General features: G+C 41.4%; 1 protein-coding gene across 2 annotated transcripts in view; it reads right to left on the bottom strand.

Moving 5' to 3' along the window:
• The window catches only part of Gnai3 (G protein subunit alpha i3), a 40738-nt gene that overhangs the window by 5175 nt on the left and 15215 nt on the right, over positions 1-20348 (bottom strand). For both annotated transcript variants that reach the window (XM_076574816.1, XM_076574815.1), the window contains 5 exons: positions 11271-11313; positions 11019-11160; positions 5997-6154; positions 3676-3804; positions 128-257 (listed from right to left, as the gene is read on the bottom strand). In XM_076574816.1, the coding sequence (XP_076430931.1) occupies positions 128-257; positions 3676-3804; positions 5997-6154; positions 11019-11160; positions 11271-11275 (564 nt within the window). In that variant the 5' untranslated portion in view covers positions 11276-11313. The remainder of the gene's footprint in view (positions 1-127; positions 258-3675; positions 3805-5996; positions 6155-11018; positions 11161-11270; positions 11314-20348) is intronic.

The raw sequence follows: 20348 nt of genomic DNA on the forward strand, positions 1-20348 counted from the left end.
ACTGACAAGAAAATAAAAGGCATTAAGTTTTGATTTCAGTGAGTAAATAGTGGCAATCTATCTTCCTAGGAGTTATGTTCATTTCCTAGATGTATCAGATGGCTTTTTATCCAAAGCTTCAACATACCATTTCTTCATCCTCAGCCAGAACAAGATCATAGTCACTGAGGGCCACACAAAAGATAATTGCTGTCACTCCCTCAAAACAGTGAATCCACTTTTTCCGTTCTGATCTTTGGCCACCTACATCAAACATTCTGAGTAAAGAAAGAAAGCACAGATTCAGCAAAGTCACATTTCTATTTCTCTCTAGTCTGTCCCGGTTAAGAACGTCCCCATTATCACACATTCAAACCCCATTTATAACAGAAAGACAAGGGTCAGATCAACTGTGTCTAAATAATTGTCGGTGGCTAAAAGTAGAGCCCACAGCTGAGCCTCCTCCTCCCTTCCAAAACATGTACTGGATGTGCCAAATGTCAGCAGAGTGAAGAACTAAAAATGGAGTAAAGGAAGGAAGGAAAGGAAAGGATAAAGAAGAGCTGACCAGTACAGCTTAAGACAACTGCAGCCATAACAACCAGTATTTGCTGGGTGTTTACCACGGTGCCAGGTACTACCCTAGACCACCTGGCACACCAACTCCAGTTTCTATAGACTTGCCTCGGCCAGCGATGCTGCCTCTCAAACTGGCTTGCTTATGCACACCCAACTTGCATTCTGAGTCCTGAGTTTATTTGCCTTGTGTTAATAAAAAGCATATAAAGAAAATTATGGAAAAAAATATATTTTATATTAGGATTCTAAGAATTTGATCAATAATTTTCTTAAAATCCTTGTGCCAATTTTGGGGGCAATGACTATGATCTCAGCATTTTGGAGACTGAGGAAGAATGGCAAGCTCAAGGCCAGCCTGTGGTACACAGCAAGACTGTCTCAAAAATAAATAAACTTAACCAGTATTTCTCAACACCATATCGTGTTTGAACCTAATCAGCAGCAGCAGCAAAGCCTCAACTGCTCACACACTATGTTCTAGTCCAGATTTGATTTAGACTTCTAAGAGCCAAGTTTGTCAACAGTGTCCGTTTTTACTTCCTACAATGATGGGAACAGCTGCCCTACTTTGTCTTTAGTCAATACCCGAGTCTGAATGGATCAGCATCCAAATGCTCACACACTCTCAAGATCTGTATCTGAAAGCACTGGAAGTTTTTTAAGGCTAGTGTCTGCTACACTGGTATAGTGAGTGAAAAGTTCAGTAACTCAGAGCCTAAATTTCCAGGGGTTTTTCACCCCTACAGATTAAGAGAAGTAAGATACATGTCATTTCTCTAATTATGATTGATGTGAATGTTCATCCCATCACTTCCTGACCCAACTCTTCCTTTTGGAGGACCTTGCAGTTCTTTGCAACCTTTGGTCTTGCATGACAGCTAAATGATTAATCACAAATTGGCCTTAATACAGAGTCTCTTTGAAGGTTTTAGAAAGGCTAACATTTCACCATACAAATCTTTCTAAGAGAGGCATATTATAATGTATATTATTATACACCAATAATTCCAGTTTACATTTCATTTTCTATAAACTCCATAAAACTAGCAGAATGCTACAAATTCCCAAGTCTGCCTTTTAGTACACAGTAACACAGTATTATTCACTAACAGATCAACATTTTAAACATTACCTCATAACTGAGAGGCAAGTAAGCAATTACACAATGCCTTGCATATGGTAGATGCTCAATAAATGTTTGAATAAATGGATAGTGGTTTTGCCTAGAGAGAAGAGGAAAAGGAAGAGGTGATAGTACTTCATAATCAGAGATCTACATGCCAATAATAAAGTGGATGTGGCACTTTAATCTGATTTGGCTACTGATCCCAAATAGAAAGAGAGTAATTTGACTTGGTACTGGTCCTTGCATAAGAAAGACAAGGTTACCTAGCTAAAGATCAATCTATGACATCAACCAAAAATGTTTCCCACACTAAATATTGGTCTTGGTATTTAATTAGAACTGAATTATTCATTTTATAGTACACAAACATCTCATTCCTATGACTTCACAGGGCAATCCACATAGTTTCTTCTGATTTTGTTAATTAAGTTCATTAGTACTTAAGTAGCCAGTTTACCCTAAAACCATTCACCGGGTTTCAAATCCAGTTTAGTGTGTTAAGATTCCAATACCTTACCAGGTGCTGGTGATGCACGCCTTTAATGCCAGCACTCAGGAGGCAGAGGAAGGTGGATCTCTGAGTTTGAGGCTAGCCTGGTCTACAGAGTGAGTGAGTTACAGGACAGCCAAGGCTACACAGACCCTGTCTCAAAAAAAAAAAAAAAAAAACCAAACAAACAACCAAACAAAAAGATTCCAATACCTTGCTGGATGGTAGTGGTGCATACCTTTAATCTTTAATCCCAGCACTTAGGAGGCAAAGGCCAGTGAGTCTCTGAGTTCCAGGCCAGCCTGGACTACAAAGTGAGTTACAGGACAGCTAAGGATGCGCAGAGAAACCCTGTCTTAACACTGCCACGCAAAAAGGAAAAAAAAAAAAAAAAAAGATTCCAATACCTTCATTAGTCCTAGTGTTGAAGTCCTGTGCGGACTTCATAAATCCTGACTCTTCATTTGAGGGTCTGAGTTAGTGGTTCCCTATGTATACAATAATGCTGACTTCCACATATCACACATAATCATAACCAAGTAGCTTCTTAAAAACTTATCATGCATTGAAGGAGAAAAGGTTACTTCCAACCTCAAAGGTCACAAACACAGAAAAAAAGGAACCAAAAACAGTTTTAGTATATTTAAAAGACCATTAACAAAAAGAGAAGTGGAGGCTTTTTCTTAGAATGACTGGTGCTATGAGAAAATTCTTTCAACACACTAGCACGTCCTCTAAACAATTACTGTTTACGTTATCATACCACCGTAAAACACCTATTCCCAGGCCTATTTTTGCATCGCACTACAACTGAATTGAGCACAGTGCTAGGCGTATATCAATACAAAAGCCAAGCCAAGTTTAGCTCCACCCCATTAAACTTCACAGGAAGGGACCAGTGAGGGGAGTGATGCTGCTAAGAAAATATTTCTGTTTTAATATCGCAGTGTCAGGACAAAGTCATTTGTGAAAGATAGTTTCTACCCATTTAGTACTTCTGACAACAGCCAATCCCTATTTGTCAACTAAGAAAAATGTCTTGAAAATAAATATGAACCAACACAAATTGGCAATTACATGATTGACTCTAACAGTAGGTAAATTGTTACTTAATTTTACATTCAATTTCCTCTAAATGGATATAAATACTGATGCTACCTGGAGGAAAAAAAAAATGTGTGGGCTTCAATAGGATGCAACATGAAGCTAATGGTCAATAAATATATTAAGTTTCTAAACCAAGGAACACTGCTTACAAAAACCTTACACCCCTATAGAGAAGCTCACTAAGGGAGATTAATAAGCCAGGTGTGGTGATGTATGCCTGTAATCCCAGCACTCAGCAGGCAGAAGCAGAGGATGCAAGTTTGAGGCCAACCTGGTCTACACAGCAAGTACCAGGCCATCCAGGTCTATATCATGAGACCTTGTCGCAAAAACAAAAACAAATAAACGTTGGCTCTTTGTGCCAGGTACAGGCAGGAAAAGGCTTGTTACTTACTTGAAGTATAGCTCCTTGAAGGTGAAGTGTGTCTCTACAATGCCTGTAGTCTTCACTCTCGTCCGAAGAACATCTTGTTGAGTTGGAATGTAGTTGGTCTGGGATATTCTATCCAAATCATTTAGGTAACTAGATAAAGTACACATTGGTTTTTATTTGGTAAAGCCAACCATGCACACAACAGGTCAACTGATCTGCTTGGCAAAAATCAGACTCTGGGACTAGCTAGGTACTAGCATATGTAAGGCCCAAGGTTCAATCCCAAGTACCAACAAACTACAAAAAAAGTAGAACCTGAAACTCACTGAAGGGGCAGAAAAACAGTAAATCTTCAGTATCATAGAATGAGGGGGGAAAAGTAAATCTAGTATAGGGAAATGAATAGGTTCTACACAGAGTAACAAAAATGGCTTTAAATATACTGTGAAGGCAAATTTAAAAACACGACAATTTTATTCCTGCTAAAGAAAAATTCCTGATATCTAATATGAAATGAGTTATGTACTTATACAGAAAAAAACAAACCTACAGGTGTCACAGACCTGTAACCCTGGAATCTAGAGTTCCAGGACAGCCTGCACTACATAGTAAGACTCTAGGAAAATAAAAAGACAAAATCCTCAGCTACTTAAACTTATGTCGGCTGCATACATAACTATTTGACAGCTCACTAGAGAATGGCATTGGAGTTATGAAAATCAGAAGAATCCACTCAGTGAGGCTACAGGTGGACCTGCTAGTGTATGCCTGTAAACCCAGCACTTGGCAGAGGCAGGAGGCCACAAGTCTGAGACCATCAGGAAGATGAACACAGAGGGGTGTCAGGCCAGCCTGGGCTATATAACAAGATTCTGTTTCAAAAAAGGGGGAATAGAATAGAGAAAGAGACAAAAAGCTAAATCTTCACTGATTCTAGACAACCCCTGAAGAGCAGGTGGAGCTACTTCAGGTACAAACCAAATACGAGAGCTCAGATGAACAATATGGAGGGTTACAACTCTATAAACAGCACATAACTGGGGAGGCAGAGCTTCCCCAATACATGACGGAAGAAGCAATAAAAATCTACCTTTGATGACCACTGAATTACTGATAGTTTATATCAGTGTGCACATAAAAACAATCTTGTTTTTAAAAAGTGGACAAGGATCCTTTTACCGTTTGCCAAATCATTTCCACTAAAAGAGTAAGTAAGCGTTTAATTTCTTGTAACAATCTGTGACAGAATGAGGACGGGAGAATAGAATACTAGAGAAAATACCTTAACACTCAAAAGTGCTTTACCTAGTTCAGAGGGTACAGATAACAAATACTCATGCACTCAGGTACAGATGACAAGGTCCCCCCAAAAGTACATTTTTAAAACACACTGTGAATACAGGCCTTAAAAATAAAGGTATAGTGGCCCAAACAGGTTCACATGTAATAATAAAAGTACTAGTTACCAATTTTTAAAACTAATACTCAAGAGACCTTCCTTGACAAGGAACTGATTCAACCCCATTCTATGGCACACGTTCTCATTCTATGGAAGTCTACTACCACAGTCTGGCACAAGATGTAAATGGTGCCGGGTGTGTGCTGCAGGCTTGTAATCTCAGCTATTTAGAAGGCTGAAGCACAGTGATCACAAGTTCAGGCCTACCTGGGCTATAGAATGAGTTCAATGCCACCAAGAGTGAGATTGTGTCTCAAAATAAAACTAAAAGGAGGTCTGAGGATGGGTAGCTCAGTGGTAAAGCATGTGCTTAACATGCACGAGACTTTGGTTCAATCCTTAGTACCCACCCCCCCACACACCCCCACACCCCCCGGCCACACACAAAATTCAGTGGTAATGACTACTACCAGAAAAACTCAGTACAGCCAATGGACAGAGTATAAAAAGGGCTGTCATGCCAGATGTGGTGCTGCACACCTTTAATCCTAGCATGGTAGGCAGAGGCAGGGGGATCTCCGGTGTTCAAAGCCAGCCAGGACTACACAGTGAGATCCTGTCTCAAACACAACAATAACAAACCAGGGGGTGGGGTGTGTGTGTCATCACGAGAGAAGAGATGTCCAATTTCAACGTTCCCCTCCAGCTGGCTATCAGTGCCTTGTCTTAACACAGCGACCTACCTCTACTAGATGTCTCACCTCACTTGCTTACTATAAATGTTCCACAGAGATTGCCTTAAAGAGGGACAGATGTAATAGAGGATCCAATAGACTCCTGGACATTTCTAATACTTAAACATTTCCTTAAGGATTGGCACTGAACATCTCTAGAGTCACCAAATCATTTTCTATTACAGTTTCAAGGAAGGAAAATGACTTACTATGACGCAGAGTCATTGAGCTGATACTCCCTGGACCTGCTGAAACATGCCTGCACCCCACCATCTCGCCAGAGCCGTTTAATCACGCCTGCAAGTTCTGAAGTCATGACCCCTTCTTCAGCACTGCCAGCTAGGACAAATAACTGTCGGGCGTCATCCTGAGGAAGACAGTTAAGAGAGGGACAGGTGAGTTCCCACTTCTTTAAGACTAGATGAGTCTCATTTTATACACACTCATGCACTCAGGCACACATACACACACTTCAGATATCATGCCACCATCCTTCTGATGGACTCACAATCCTCTATCCTGATGACTTATGATTAATGATGGGGTGGAGGTGGGGGATACTGGTCTCTGAGACAAGTATATGTAACAGATTTCCATTCTGTTATAGTAAGCCCTTACTGAGGACTGGGAGCATGGCTCAGTGATAAAGTACATGCTGTGCAAGCAGAAGGACCGGAGTTCAGATCCACGTAAAAGCTGGATACAACAGCAAGAGCCTGTAAACTCACTGCTGGGGGAGCAGAGAAAGGATCCCTGGAGTTCACTGGCCAAAATGGCATGCACCACATTTGGAGAGACAGTGGAAACTGGTAGAGAAAAACAACTGCAGTCAACCTCTAGCCTCTAGCCTCCACACACTCTATGCCCACACACATACATGCATGTGTGTATGTTCCCTGGACCTGCTGGGGGTGTAGCTCATTCAGTGGTAGAGCACCTGTCTACTAATACATAGGAATGAAAAGATTCGCACATAAGAAGTAAAGTCTAAGCATGCACAGGGACTAAGACATTAGTCAAGTTTAAGGCAAAGGTTGCTTGCTCCTTCCCTTTCACTGCAGACAGTAGGCGGGAAGGATATGAAGCATGTAAGATGCTTAAAGCCCAGTAATGGGAATCAAGTCCTCAGGGAAAATGTTTAGTCTCTAGATTTCCCTAAGGAACACCATCAATTTTGATGGTTTTAATTTATCTTATCCATTCCTATTCGAAAATGTAAAACTGAACACAGCAGGGCAGTGGTGGTGTATGCCTTTAACCCCAGCATTCAAGGAGGCAGAGGTAGACAGATCTCTAAATTTACTGTCTATAGGTTAAGACAGGACAGCCTGGGATACACAGAGAATCCCTGTCTCAAAACAACAAAACTGAACCCAGATCTCAAAGATTTCTCTATATAAATCTAATATTTAACAACCTTAAAAATTCCAAGTAACTATAAAAATAAGGGTTTTTTCCTAAATCACATAATACATAAATAAAAAGGGAGAAGAGAAGCAATCATTTGTGTCTTGTGTTTGTTTGTTTTGCTTTGTTTTTTGAGACAGTTTCTCTGTGTAACAGCTCTGTCTGTTATGGAACTCACTTTATTAGACCAGGCTGGCCTAAAACTCAGAGATCTGCCTGCCTCCTGAGTGCTGGGATTAAAGGTGTGCGCCAACACTGTCCAACCATTTATATTGTAAGTAGCTATTAAGACAACAAAAACTAGCAAGCAAAAAGCCCCATGGAACACAGATGTTCAATTTGTACAACTACCACAAAATCACCACATTGCACTTAAAATAACCTTGCCAAACTTTGCCATCAAGATCCTGTCCGATATTCATTCTGGTAATACTGTGTGTACATCCTCTCTGTAACAATTTCATGCACAATCTGCATTTCCTCTCTCTCTCATTTCTTTTTTCTTTTTTTAAAAATATATTTCATAGAAATAATATTGAATTTTATTTTTATTTATCTTTTTTTCCCAGTGCTGGAATTGAACCGGGGCCTTGTGGATGCCAGGCAAGCATCCTGCCTTTTTTCATGTGATGTGGGAGTTTTATATATGTGTGCGCATGTCCATGTATGTACATGCAGGAGAGCCAGAGAAAGATGTCAGATGTCTCTATCACTCTTGGCCTTATTCCCTTGAGACTCGGTCTCTCACCAAACCTCAAGCTTGCCATTTAGTTAGACTGGCTAGCCAACAAGCTTCCAGGATCTGTCTGTCTCCGCCCCCTAGGAAAGGGCTACAGATGCGGAGGACCATGCATGATTCCCTTGTAATGATGGTTCTTAGGATTTGAGTTCAGGTCCTCATTCTTACACAACAAGCACTCTTGGCCACTGAACTGAATCATCTCCCTAGCCCTCTTCTCTCTTTTAAAATAATAATAACAACAATAAATAAATAAATAAATAAATAAATAAATAAATAAATAAATAAATAAATAAATAAATAAATAAATAAAAGAGCAAATGAGCCGGGTGGTGGCGCACACCTTTAATTCCAGCACTGGGGAGGCAGAGGCAGGCGTATCTCTGTGAGTTCAAGGCCAGCCTGGGCTACAGAGTGAGTTCCAGGAAAGGTGCAAAGCTGCACAGAGAAACCCTGTCTCAAAAAACAAAAAACAACAACAACAAAAGAGCAAATGATTAAGAAATGTTTAAGCATTATACAAATTGTCAAACACACTAAATAACAAGTAAGACTTTTTCCATATATGGTACACTGCTTTATATAACATTTGAAAACTAGACAAGTCCTGAAAATTGACCTAAACTCAAGCAGGTATACAAATAATTAAGTCCCTGTATTTTTTTTTTTAATACCATGTTGTTCAAATTTTAGAAACTTAAAAATACTATATACTGGTGCTGTTCTGATTCTGAGAATGTTCTTAGGGAAACATTTTCCTCTTTCTACTTGATCGCTCACCAGTCTGCTCAAGCTTCCTCTATAAAATAAAGCCTCTCGGTCGGCTTCCAGAGTCCCTCTTCACAACAAACTTAAACAGATAGGAGAGAAAACCATCCCATACTTGGCTCTATTCTTTTCTCTCCACTCTCTTAGCAACCATTAAAAAGTAGAGGAGTAAAAGACACACATACAAACATAAACCCTTAGCGCTGAGAAAAGGAGGAACTGTGAAAGAGGAAAAGTTTGTTTGAAAAGGACTTTCCATCAGGCTAGACGGAGGCTGTAAACACAGATGGCTCCTGAGTCCTGAGGGGAGCAAGGACGTAGTCAGCCTCTCAGTATACACACGAGTATACTGACCCCAGCTGTGCCTGCGTGAGCACGGGCATGTGTGTGGAGCAAAGGACAATCTCAGGTCCTGCAGCTAAGGAGCATCTGCCTTGCGTGTGTCTGTCTGAGGCCAGCGTCCCCAGGGTCCTCCTACCTGTGCCCCCAGCACAGGGCTGTAAGTGCACACTATCAACACCTGGCTTTTTTGTGAGTTCTGGGGATCAAACCCAGGTTGTGACAGAGAGCAAGGACTTTACTGACTGAGCTCTCTCCCCAGGCCCTGATGACACCTGATGAAGGAAGTAAACCCAAGAGAGAGGGATAGAGGTGGGCAGATGATGGAAAAGAAGGAAGGAGAGCAAAAGGAAGACATCCAGAAATAAACTAAGAGGAATAAAGAAGAGGAGAACAGGTCAACACAGAGAAGAAACGTCAAGAAACACAGTATTATTGATCAACTATCAACTACAACAAATACTAGAGAGAAGTCGTTAGAGAACATGAAGGAGAGAGAAGAACAACACAGGAGAAATCTAGTCCAGAAGAAAAGCCAACGAGAGACAAAGAAAAGAAAGGAACTGAGATAGAATAAAAACCTGACTTTATTGAACTCTCAAATTTCCCTGAGGAGAAGAGAAAACTAGCCTGTGCAGGAAGACTACTATGAGTTCAAGTCCAGCCCAGACTATAGTATAAGACACTGTCTCTAAAAACCAAACATGGGGGGGTCTGAAGAAAAGGCTTAGTAGTCAAGAGCATGTACTGCTCTTGCAGAGAACCAGCACCCACATAAAGTAGCTTCCAAGTGCCTATAATTCTAGCTCCAGAAAATCAAACCCTTCTGGCTTCCAAGGGGATCCACACAGACGTGTGCATATCCACATCCAGACACATAATTTAAATAAAACTCAAAGAGAAAAAGAAGAAAAGGCCAGTAACAGCCTCTGGGCTAAATGTTGTTCACTTACTCATTCACTTAGCGTTGCTGAGCCCTTAGTACAATGCCCGGGGAGGAAGAGGCCCTGAACTGTATGTCCTATGACAATGAAAGTCCCTCACATTCCCCCCCCCCCTTTTTGCCATTCTTTTCTTCCATATCCCTTAATCTACATCCTGTTCCCTTACTTCACCTCAAGATCTATCTACTCAAGAACAAACCGAAGTCACAATGGCCCTTTTAACATTTTCCCCTTCAACTTCTCACTTATCAAATATTAACTTGCACTTGATAAACTGAGTAGCTGATAAGAGTCCCTAAGCTACTCACAAGCATACAGTTTTGTCTTTCCAGGCAAAGCCCCCAAGTCCCTTTCGTTTCTTTTCCCATGGCACTTAAGTAGCATGTCACTGACCACAGCTGGCATCCTTTGATGGGCTCTCTACTTCTCCAGCACTTTCCTGAAATTGAGGTGGTGATAATATAAAGGTCTCCTGTCTTCATCCTGGTCCTTTCTCCACTGCCATCAAATATTCTACTTCAAAGTGCCCTCAAAGTCTACTAAATATTATTATTAACTGACTTTTAAATTCTGATGTGTGTAAAGCATTAAAGAGTTATATTTAACCTACCTAAAATCATTTCTAAATTGGGGAGTTTGTGTTATGTCCTTACAGAATCTATTTTGGGAAACTTTTTTTCCCTTGACCCCTGGAGCTCTGAAAGCAGGGCTAAATACGCAATGTGTCTTTTAGAGTATATATTTGCTCTCATCAACTATTATAAAATAGAAGTCAATGGTACTGTGAAGGAAACCCCTGAATAGAGCCATCACCGAAACCTACAGTCTATCTACAGAACCCCATTTCCAGGGCTCTGCTGGCAGCGGTAACTCGCTATCTATTGAGTCAGACAGACAGCCCTTCAAAAACAAGCACACAGTATTGTACGCCATCTTATCCATCTTATCTTCTTGTTCCCTAAAACATGACGCAAATTTGGCTTAACTGAATCTACAGAGGAGCAGCAAGGGAAGAGGAAATGAGAAATACTTACTGCTCTGGCAGCTTCCCCAAAATCAATCTTTAACCGTCCCATGGCTCTTATGATTGCAATGATGGACTGAATAGTATTGCTGTAGACAACTACTTTATACTGTTTACATTCGTCCTCTGAATAGCCATCCTCATGAATGATTCTTCAAAAGGAAAAAAGCCACAAGTCAATACCATGAATGGAAAATAAAATCATTATGAACTTTTCATGAAGAGGGGGAAATTCAGCCTTGTAGGCCTTGTGTGAACTTACTTCATCTGTTTCACAATGGTACTTTTACCAGATTCTCCAGCACCTGAAAAGAAAAAACAGATTTTGAATTTCTTTGTAGTCAAACAAAAGTATGGAGTAATGTGACTGGTAAGTCTAGGTTAATGGAAAACAAGGTTCTATGAAATTTTGGTAAGTTTTCATGTTTATCAGGACAACTGTGAGTTTCTCAATTAGAGCATTATGCTTCTTTATATTAGTATTATTTGTGCAAAATAGACATTTCTCAAAGAGAGCAACACAAATATTTTTAGTAACAACATAAAACATGATATATATACTCAATGAACACAGGCAAAAGAACAATTGTGAATTTGTGGCCTATGGCCTTGAAAGACCCTAGCCCTTCAGGCTTACACCCCCAAGCCTCAGGAAAAGAGAAACTTCAAGCACCAGGAAATGAGAAACTAAAAATCTAGTTCCAAGGGCAAGCTGACTTAGCCATTGTTCAATCTCCCCTGCAACCATATAACAATGTAAAGAGATTTCTGTTAAGAGATGTGCTCAACTGTGACTGGGATAGTTGCAGGTGTTCCAGGAAGGACCACTGTGACCTTTGTGTAAACTCCACTCCTGCCCTGATACCCCCCCTTGAGGTTTCAGGAAGAATGTACCTGTTGACGTAACTGTACCCCCTGTGATCACTCTGTGATCAGACCATGATCTTGTGAAACGAAATTGTATGGGAACTGTAATCTTACGGCTTCTGTGGGTTTTTCCTTTAAAAGCCCCCATGGGGCTGCAGTAAGATGCAGCACTTGCTCTTAGGAGCAGAGTTTGCCCTTCTATACAGAAGCTTCTTTAATAAAACCTCTTGCTATTGCATCAACTGGACTGGAGTCTGGGTTCTTGGGGTGCCCACTTGAGACCCTAAACTTTGGGGTCCAACAGCCTATTCATAGTTATTATATTCTGTGACCTGAAAATGGAACTGAGGAATGTTCCAGAAGCAATCCTTTCAGTCACAGGGCTAGAAAGGTTCCAAACAGCAGAACCCACATTACCTCTACCTTTCATGATACAGTTCTTCTTCTGGGAGGGTTGTACAGATTGCACAGCCCTACTTGGCCAACTGGAATCACTTTGTCTAAAGACCAAGGTCAAGTAAACTGAGTCTGCCTGCTAGATCTTCCCTAGTCAATAATTCTTCCATCTTCCAAAATGCCTCTTAAAACACTACCACCTCCCTCCAACATCAAATGCTACATCTGACTCATAAATGACAACCCTGCCCCCTCCTTTCTAGAAAAAGGCAATCAGAGAACATTACCTCATTTTCCCATAACCAAATCTACTAATCTACCTGTTTCTCTAGCTTCATCAACGGATGAGCTGTCTCTCCAATGACCTTACTGCTCTGCTTATATACTTATCTCCTTCATTTCACCTCAACTTGTGGCTTCTGAAATGTCCACTAGCACTGAATATCACTGCTTTTCACTTCTCACTACGCCCGTCTTAGCACACGAACCGTTGCACTCCCAGCTTCTACACACACCCACCCCTCCTTTTCTTTGACACGCCCCCCCCACACTCATTTTCCTGAGCTACTCCTCCGTTTCCCTGTGCCTCTTTTTAAAAGATCTATTACATTTACTCATGTATGGGGTTGGGGGAGGGAGCGACAACACACACGACAGAATGTATGTGGAGGTCAGAGGGAACTACAGGAGTTAGTTCTCTCCTTCCACATGAGGGTCCCAGGGATCAGCTCAGGTTTTCAGACCTAAAGGCAAGCAACTCTACCACCTACTGAGCGGCTACCGTGGCTGCCCTCTTTGTGTCTCTTTAGAGCAAAGTTTCCCTAGTGTGGCATCTACACAAAATCTCCAGTTAAGTTCCTCCCATTCATCCCACCACTCCACTGAAACCATCCCTCAAGGAAAGTCTCCAAGCCACCTGCACCTTTGACAAGCTGAGTAGTCATGTCTAGGCCTTACTCTGCCTTTCAAATCTACTTTTTTCAAGTTGACCCTTGCCTTTTTCTCTATATTAATTTTCTAACACACCTAATTTGATTGTTTAAAGCACTATTTATGAATAAAAGTTAACCTCCAAAGAGTAACATGTATCAGGATGTTCTATGTACTTTGCTAATATTAACTCCTCCAACCTTCACATCTCTGTAAGGCAGATACTATTACCCTCATTTTATAATGAGAAATTGTCCACAGTTATATAGCAGGTAGCAAAATACACATTTCCACTCAGTTTCAATTCAAAGCTGGAATGTGCTAGATTCCCAAAGAGCTCCAATCTTACTCTCCAAACTTGGCTTTAAATTCATCTCCTACCTTATAGATCACAGCAGATGTCCTGTAAGCATCTCAAACTTAATGCCCAATACTGACCGAGTTACTCATTTCCTACATCCATCTCAAACAAAGCTGCTCTTCCTTTAGCCTCTTCATCCAGTAAATGGTACTGACATTTAACTAACCTGCTCAAAACTGGCAGGTGGCAAAGAAGGAACACAGAGATGGAGAGGGGGTTCCAGTGTTAATACATTAGTAAATGTTAAATTCCAGTGTTAAATATTAGCAAAATTTGCTTTGTTGTTTTTAGTTTGGGTTTTTTTGTGTGGTTTTTCAAGATAGGGTTTCTCTGTGTAACAGTTCTGTCTGGAACTTTCTCTGTAGACCAGGCTGACCTTAAACTCACAGAGATCCACCTGCTTCTGCCTCCTGAGTACTGTGATTAAAGGTGTGTGCCACCAACAATGTAAAAAAAAAAAAGTTTTAAAAATACAAATATAAAGCTGGGCGGTGGTGGCACACGCCTTTAATCCCAGCACTCGGGAGGCAGAGGCAGGCGGATCTCTGTGAGTTCGAGGCCAGCCTGGGCTACCAAGTGAGTCCCAGGAAAAGGCGCAAAGCTACACAGAGAAACCCTGTCTGGGAAAAAAAAAAATACAAATATAAGACAAGTGTGGTGGTGCATTTAACCCCAGCACCCAGCACTCAGGAGGCAGAGGCAGGTGGATCTCTGTGAGTTTGAGGCCAGCCTGGTCTACAGAGTGAGTTCCACAGCTAGGGCTGTTCCACTGAGAAACCGTGTCTCGAAAAACAAAACAACAATAAAAAAAAAAAGTTATAATTTTAACAGTTTGGTCCTTATAAACTCGAAACCACAGCCTACCTAGTTCATAGCAAAGCTTCCATAATTCTTTTTTCTTTTTTTAATTTTTAAGCTAGAGTCTAGCATCTGGGTGGTGGTGGTGGTGGTGGTGGTGGTGGTGGTGGTGGTGGTGGTGGTGGTGGTGCACGCCTTTAATCCCATTTGGGATTATTTGGGAGACAAAGGTAGGTCGATCTGTGAGGTCAGCCTGGTCTACAGAGTGAGTTCCAGGACAGCCAGGACTGCTACACAGAGAAACCCTGTCTCAAAAAAAAAAAAAAAAAAAAAAAAGAAAATAAACAAGTAACAACAAAAAAAGACATGGTCTAGCTATGTAGCCCTGGAGTCTGAGATTCTATGTATACCAAGCTGGCCTGGTACTTCACGCCTGTCTGGATCATGCCACGACACTGGCTAGAGTTGCCTCGTGGCCTCTATTTACCCCAAATTATAGTGCGTGGGCAGTAAGGTCCAACAGACTCTGACCGCTGCCGACCTCCTCACCCTCACTTCTCGTCCGTCCCACTCTGTCCTCAACGCTCTTGTCAGGCCAGCTTCTGTGTGGTGCCTCTAACACACAAAACTGCTTCTCACCAGGCCAGATCCTGACTCACCGTTTTCACATTTGCTCTTCCATCTCACTGAAATCATTTTTGCAAGGGTTTCTTCTTCACTCACATTTCTGCTCCCCTCAGAGCATTTCCTGATGGAATTACCTTTGACCCCACAATGTGTCATTTCTTCACAGCATGTATCTTCACTACAGACTCACTTTTCTTACCTCCCCACTAAAACAAAAGTTCTGTATTCCCAGAGGCCCCAACTGAGTCTGATGACAATTAGTCAAATAATTAATCAAATAAATATTGAACAAATGTGCTTTTGTTGTTGTTGTTTGAGACAGGGTTTCTCTCTGTAACAACTCTGGATGTCCAGGAACTCGCTTTGGAGACCAGGCTGGACTTGAACTCACAGAGATATACCTGCCTCTGCCTACTGAGTGCTGGGATTAAAGGTGTGCACCACCACGGCCCAGCACAAATGTGCACTTAATATGCATGATAATGCACTAAGTATTTCTTCACTTTGCCAACAAAAAATTTAAGTTAAAATAGCATCTGAATACAAAATAACTACAGTCTTGAAGAATCAAGAAGTTTTTGTACAGGGCGGAGAGATGGTTCAGAGCACTGGCCCCTCTTCCAAATGACCCAGGTTCAATCCCTTGCACCCACATGACAGCTCACAACTATCTGTAACTATAGTTCCAAGGGATCTGGCATCCCCATACAGACATACATGCAGGCAAAACCCCAATGTACATAAAAAGATGAATAAATCTTCAAAAAAGGGGGGGAGTTGTTTTTTTCTGTTTGTTTTTGTTGTTTGTTTATTTGTTTGTTTTGGTTTTTCGAGACAGGGTATCTGTGTAGTTTTGGTGCCTGTCCTGGATCTCGCTCTGTAGACCAGGCTGGCCTCCAACTCACAGAGATCCGTCTGGCTCTGCCTCCTGAGTGTTGGGATTGAAAGTGTATATGCGTTACCACTGCCCAGCCAGGGGAAGTGTTTGTATATATGACTTTATCTGCTCTTACTACAATATTCAAGTAGCACAGTATCTTTCTTATGATAACGTCAAAAATATAAATTTCACTATTCATAAAACTGTTATAGAGAGAAACCCTGTCTCCAAAAACCAAAAAAGAAAAAAAAAAAAAAAGAGTTGTCTGACATGCCACTTCCTATAGCCATGCTTGAAGGTGCCCCATCTAGCCGAGCATTCAAGTTTACACTGCTGTTGGATAGAATGGGCGTGGGGGGGAGGGGGGAGGGGGGAGGGACAGCACAGAGAAGGGAGGGAAGGAGGGAGGTGAATCCTAGAGGAATCCCCACTACTGCAGATCAAAAGAGCACAAACCATGCTACTTCCAACAGGGACAGCTAACTATTGCTTCCACTGATTCTCTCCTTCTACCATGTGGGTCCTGGGAATCAAACTTGGGTCATCAGGCTGGCAACAAGCACCATCTTGTTGGCTCCATGACTCACTTGTTTAAAATGTATGCCTGTGAGTCTCTGTCTGTGTGGGGGATGTTCTATGTACATGCACGCAGGTGCCCTGAGAGCAGAATAGGACTCAAGGCCCCTTAGAGCTATGGTTCCAGGTGGATGATCCACCTGACATGGGCGCTAAGAACCAAACTGTGGTCCTCTAGAAGAAGCAGTAAACGCTCTGACAGGCTGAGTAATCTCTCAGGCCACCCTCCACTCCCCGCCCCCACCTCATGATTTCTTTTTAATAACAGTACAAATTTAGATCAATGTTAAGACTATTTCAAATAAAATGCTTTTCAATACATTATACTTATTACAAATCCAGTTGCTTTTGTTTTGGAGAAAGGATCTCACCATGTAGCTCAGTCTTCAATTCATGATCCTCCTACCTCAGGGGCTCAAGTACTGGAACTGTTTAACTCATTTAAAGGTTAGAAGACAGAGCTGGAGAGACTGCTCAGTGGTTATGAGTGAGCACTTGCTGCCCTTGTAAAGGTTAGGTTCCCAATACCGATATTGATGGATCATAATCATCCGTAACTCCAGCACCAAGGGATCCAATGTCCTCTTCTGATCTCCACAGGTACGTACATACATGTGGTACACAAACATATACCCAAAGACATACAGATACACAAAAAATTAAATAATCTTTTTCAGTAGAGGGTCAGAAAGATGGATCAGTGAGCAGAGGCACTGACCCCCAAGATAAACACAGTTCAATCTCCAGGACCTATACGATGGAAGGAGAGAACCTCAATTTGTCCTCTAACTTCCACATGAGCACTGTCAACACACACACACACACACACACACACACACACACACACACACACACACACGAAGACACACTTAAACAGAAGCAAACAAATAAGGACATAAGTGAATGAATGAATGAATGAATGAATGAATGAATGAATAGGGTACAATAAAAACTTGCTGGACAAATGACTCAATGGTTAAGAGCACAGGCTGTTCTTCTAGAGAACCCAGGTTCAATTAGCAGCACCCACATGATGGCTCACAATTGTCCATATCTCCAGTCCCAAAGGACCTGACACCCTCTTTCGGCCTTCAGGCACTGTGTGAATGTGGTACACCTATATACATTCAGGCAAAACATCCATATATATAAAATAAAGATAAATCTTTTTAATGTCACAAAAGTGAAAAATAAATAAACAAAAGGTCAGAAGAATTACAAAGGAAAAATGTCTCTGCACACACACACAAAATTGTTCTTCCTTTCTATTTAACAAATGCCTCCTGCATGCCTGGAACTGCTGGACACTGAAGTTTCTCATGCAATTCAGTTCAGGAATCTGGTCTGGTGGGAGACATTAGAGGTACGAGTTTCCTTGTGAAACTAGAAAGTTTCCTGGTCTAAAGTAGGAACATAATTTTTCACCCAGTCTACTAGCCCTCTAAGTATGCCAAGCCTCTGCATCACCTATCGAAGGCAATCTTCAGTCCTCACTGAGGCCTTCCTTGATTTCTGCCAGGCACAGCAATGACTTCTGTGGTGGCTGGCAAAGGTTCCTTGCTGCCAGCATCAATCCACGGGCCAATGTCTGAACACCACTCACATCACTTACCTCTGGCCTGCTGCGGTGTTCTGAAGTACGGATATGACACCTTTCTTGCTCCTAATCTGGCTCGTCCGTCATAATCTATCTGTTCATTGGTTTTCTTGGTTTTTAATAATGTAGTTATGAAACCCTTTCAGCATAACCTGAAAACTCTTCCATGCTTGTGTACCTAACCAGGCTTAAGCTGGCCCTACAGGACACTGTAACACAAGTACTTGGTCAATTTTTTTTAAGGATTTGAGTCTGTGCCTGTTTAGAACTCTACCAGCCCTAAACTCAAAAGTCAAATCTTTGAGAGTACAAGCAGTGCCTTCTTTCTGTGGGCCCCTCCTCCAAGCCAGACCACAATCTAGGACAGAGGAGGCACTAAGCAATTAGCGTGGGGTCAATGACTTGAGCTTCTAGGATATCCAGTGGTTGCCCAATCACATTTTGTAAATGCTACTTGCAATGGCCAGAATTTTCAATGTGGGCAGTTAACAGAGAGATCTCCACTCCCCTGCTCTCTTTACTTGGCCCCACCCCCACTCCTGACTACGCTTTCAACTCTCACCCTAAGACCAAACGACAATAAATTTGGGCTCAGTCCTTGCCTCATGTCCCTCTAACCTTCTCTCCTGGTTCCTTCTGCACCCACTGTTGTGTTCCAATGGAATAAATGGCTGTGAATCTGTCCATCTACCGCAATCCTAACACTTGAGGATGTGAAACAGTCAACATTCACAAGTACCTGTCCAGTGGATGAATGAGTGTGCTAAGGATAAAATAGGGCAGCAAACTGCAACTAAGGCAGGGATCATGAGTCTCTTTTTTGAAAAAGTTACCCACCACAAAAAGACTTACAGGGTATTACGAGAAAAAAAAATTTATAAAACATTAATAGATGTCTAGTTTTTGATGAGTTTCAAAAACACACATTGGAAAAGAAAGCCTTTCCAACAAATGGTGCTTAGAAAACTGAATATTCACATGTACAAACTGCAACTTTTTTTCCCACCCTGAATAAAAACCAGTCAGAAATAGATCAAAGCCTTAACGTAAGATCCGAAACTCCCAAACTGCTATATGAAAGTGTAAGGACGACACTTCAACAGCCAGGCATAAAGAACTTGGAAGGACACCAATCGCTCAGGACTGTGAAAATGAAAAATGGGAGGAGGTCTGCCACCTGTATACCTAACAGGATATTAATATGTACAATCTATAAAGAACTCACAAAATTAGATGCCCTAAAACTGATCTATGAATATGCAAATGAATTGAACAGTTCTCAGAAGAAGAAATACAAATAGCCAGTAAGTATATGAAAAATGTCTCCTTAGCCATTAGGAACATGCAAATTGATACTACATTGAGATTCACATCTCACTCCAGTCAGAATGGCTATCATGAAGAAAACAAACAACAAAAAAATACTGGGAAGAATGTGGGGGAAGAGGAACCCTTCTATAATGCTGGTGAGAATATAAAGTAGTGTAACTACTATGGAAATCAGTGGAGCAGTTTCTCAAACAACTAAAAATAGAACTATCATGATCCAGCTTTACCACTCCTGTGTATATAAGCAAGGAATCTAAATCAGCATACCACAGAGATACTTGCACATCAATGTTTACTGCTGTATTATCCACAAGAACCCAGGTATGGAAGTACCCTAAAGGCCCATCAAAAGATAAATGGATGAAGAAAATTGTATAAATTGTGTATAAATACACAATGATGGTTTATTCTCAGCCATAAGGAATATGAAATTACATCATCAGCTAGAAAATGAATGGAACTATAGATCAACATTTTGAATGCAATAAGCCAGACTTGGAAGGACAAATATGTGTGTATACATATATACAGCTGTAGGCCACTGCCAATTTTGGGGTAGGTAGGTATTTCTCTCTCTCTCTCTCTCTCTCTCTCTCTCTCTCTCTCTCTCTCTCTCTCTCTCTCTCACACACACACACACACACACACACACACACACACACACACACTCTAGCCAATATATTCCCTACCTTACAAGACAGTATGTGGTTTATTGAATTACACACACACACACACACACACACACACACACACAGGATATATATATCCTAGACTCACACACAGAGAATAAAGTAGATTTTTAAAAATTAGGAAGATCAATTAACTTACACTCGTGAATCACTGAAGGAAGACACCGGTGATTTGTGGTTTGTTTGTTTTAAAGGAAGCTCACTCAGCTCCCCAAATATTACCAAAATGTTATCACTTAAGACCACGTGCAACATAGCCAGAGTGCCGGCGACTGGCTGGTTCAGTGCAG

This window comes from Peromyscus maniculatus, chromosome 6 (genome assembly GCF_049852395.1).
Source record: "Peromyscus maniculatus bairdii isolate BWxNUB_F1_BW_parent chromosome 6, HU_Pman_BW_mat_3.1, whole genome shotgun sequence".
Taxonomy (NCBI): domain Eukaryota; kingdom Metazoa; phylum Chordata; class Mammalia; order Rodentia; family Cricetidae; genus Peromyscus; species Peromyscus maniculatus.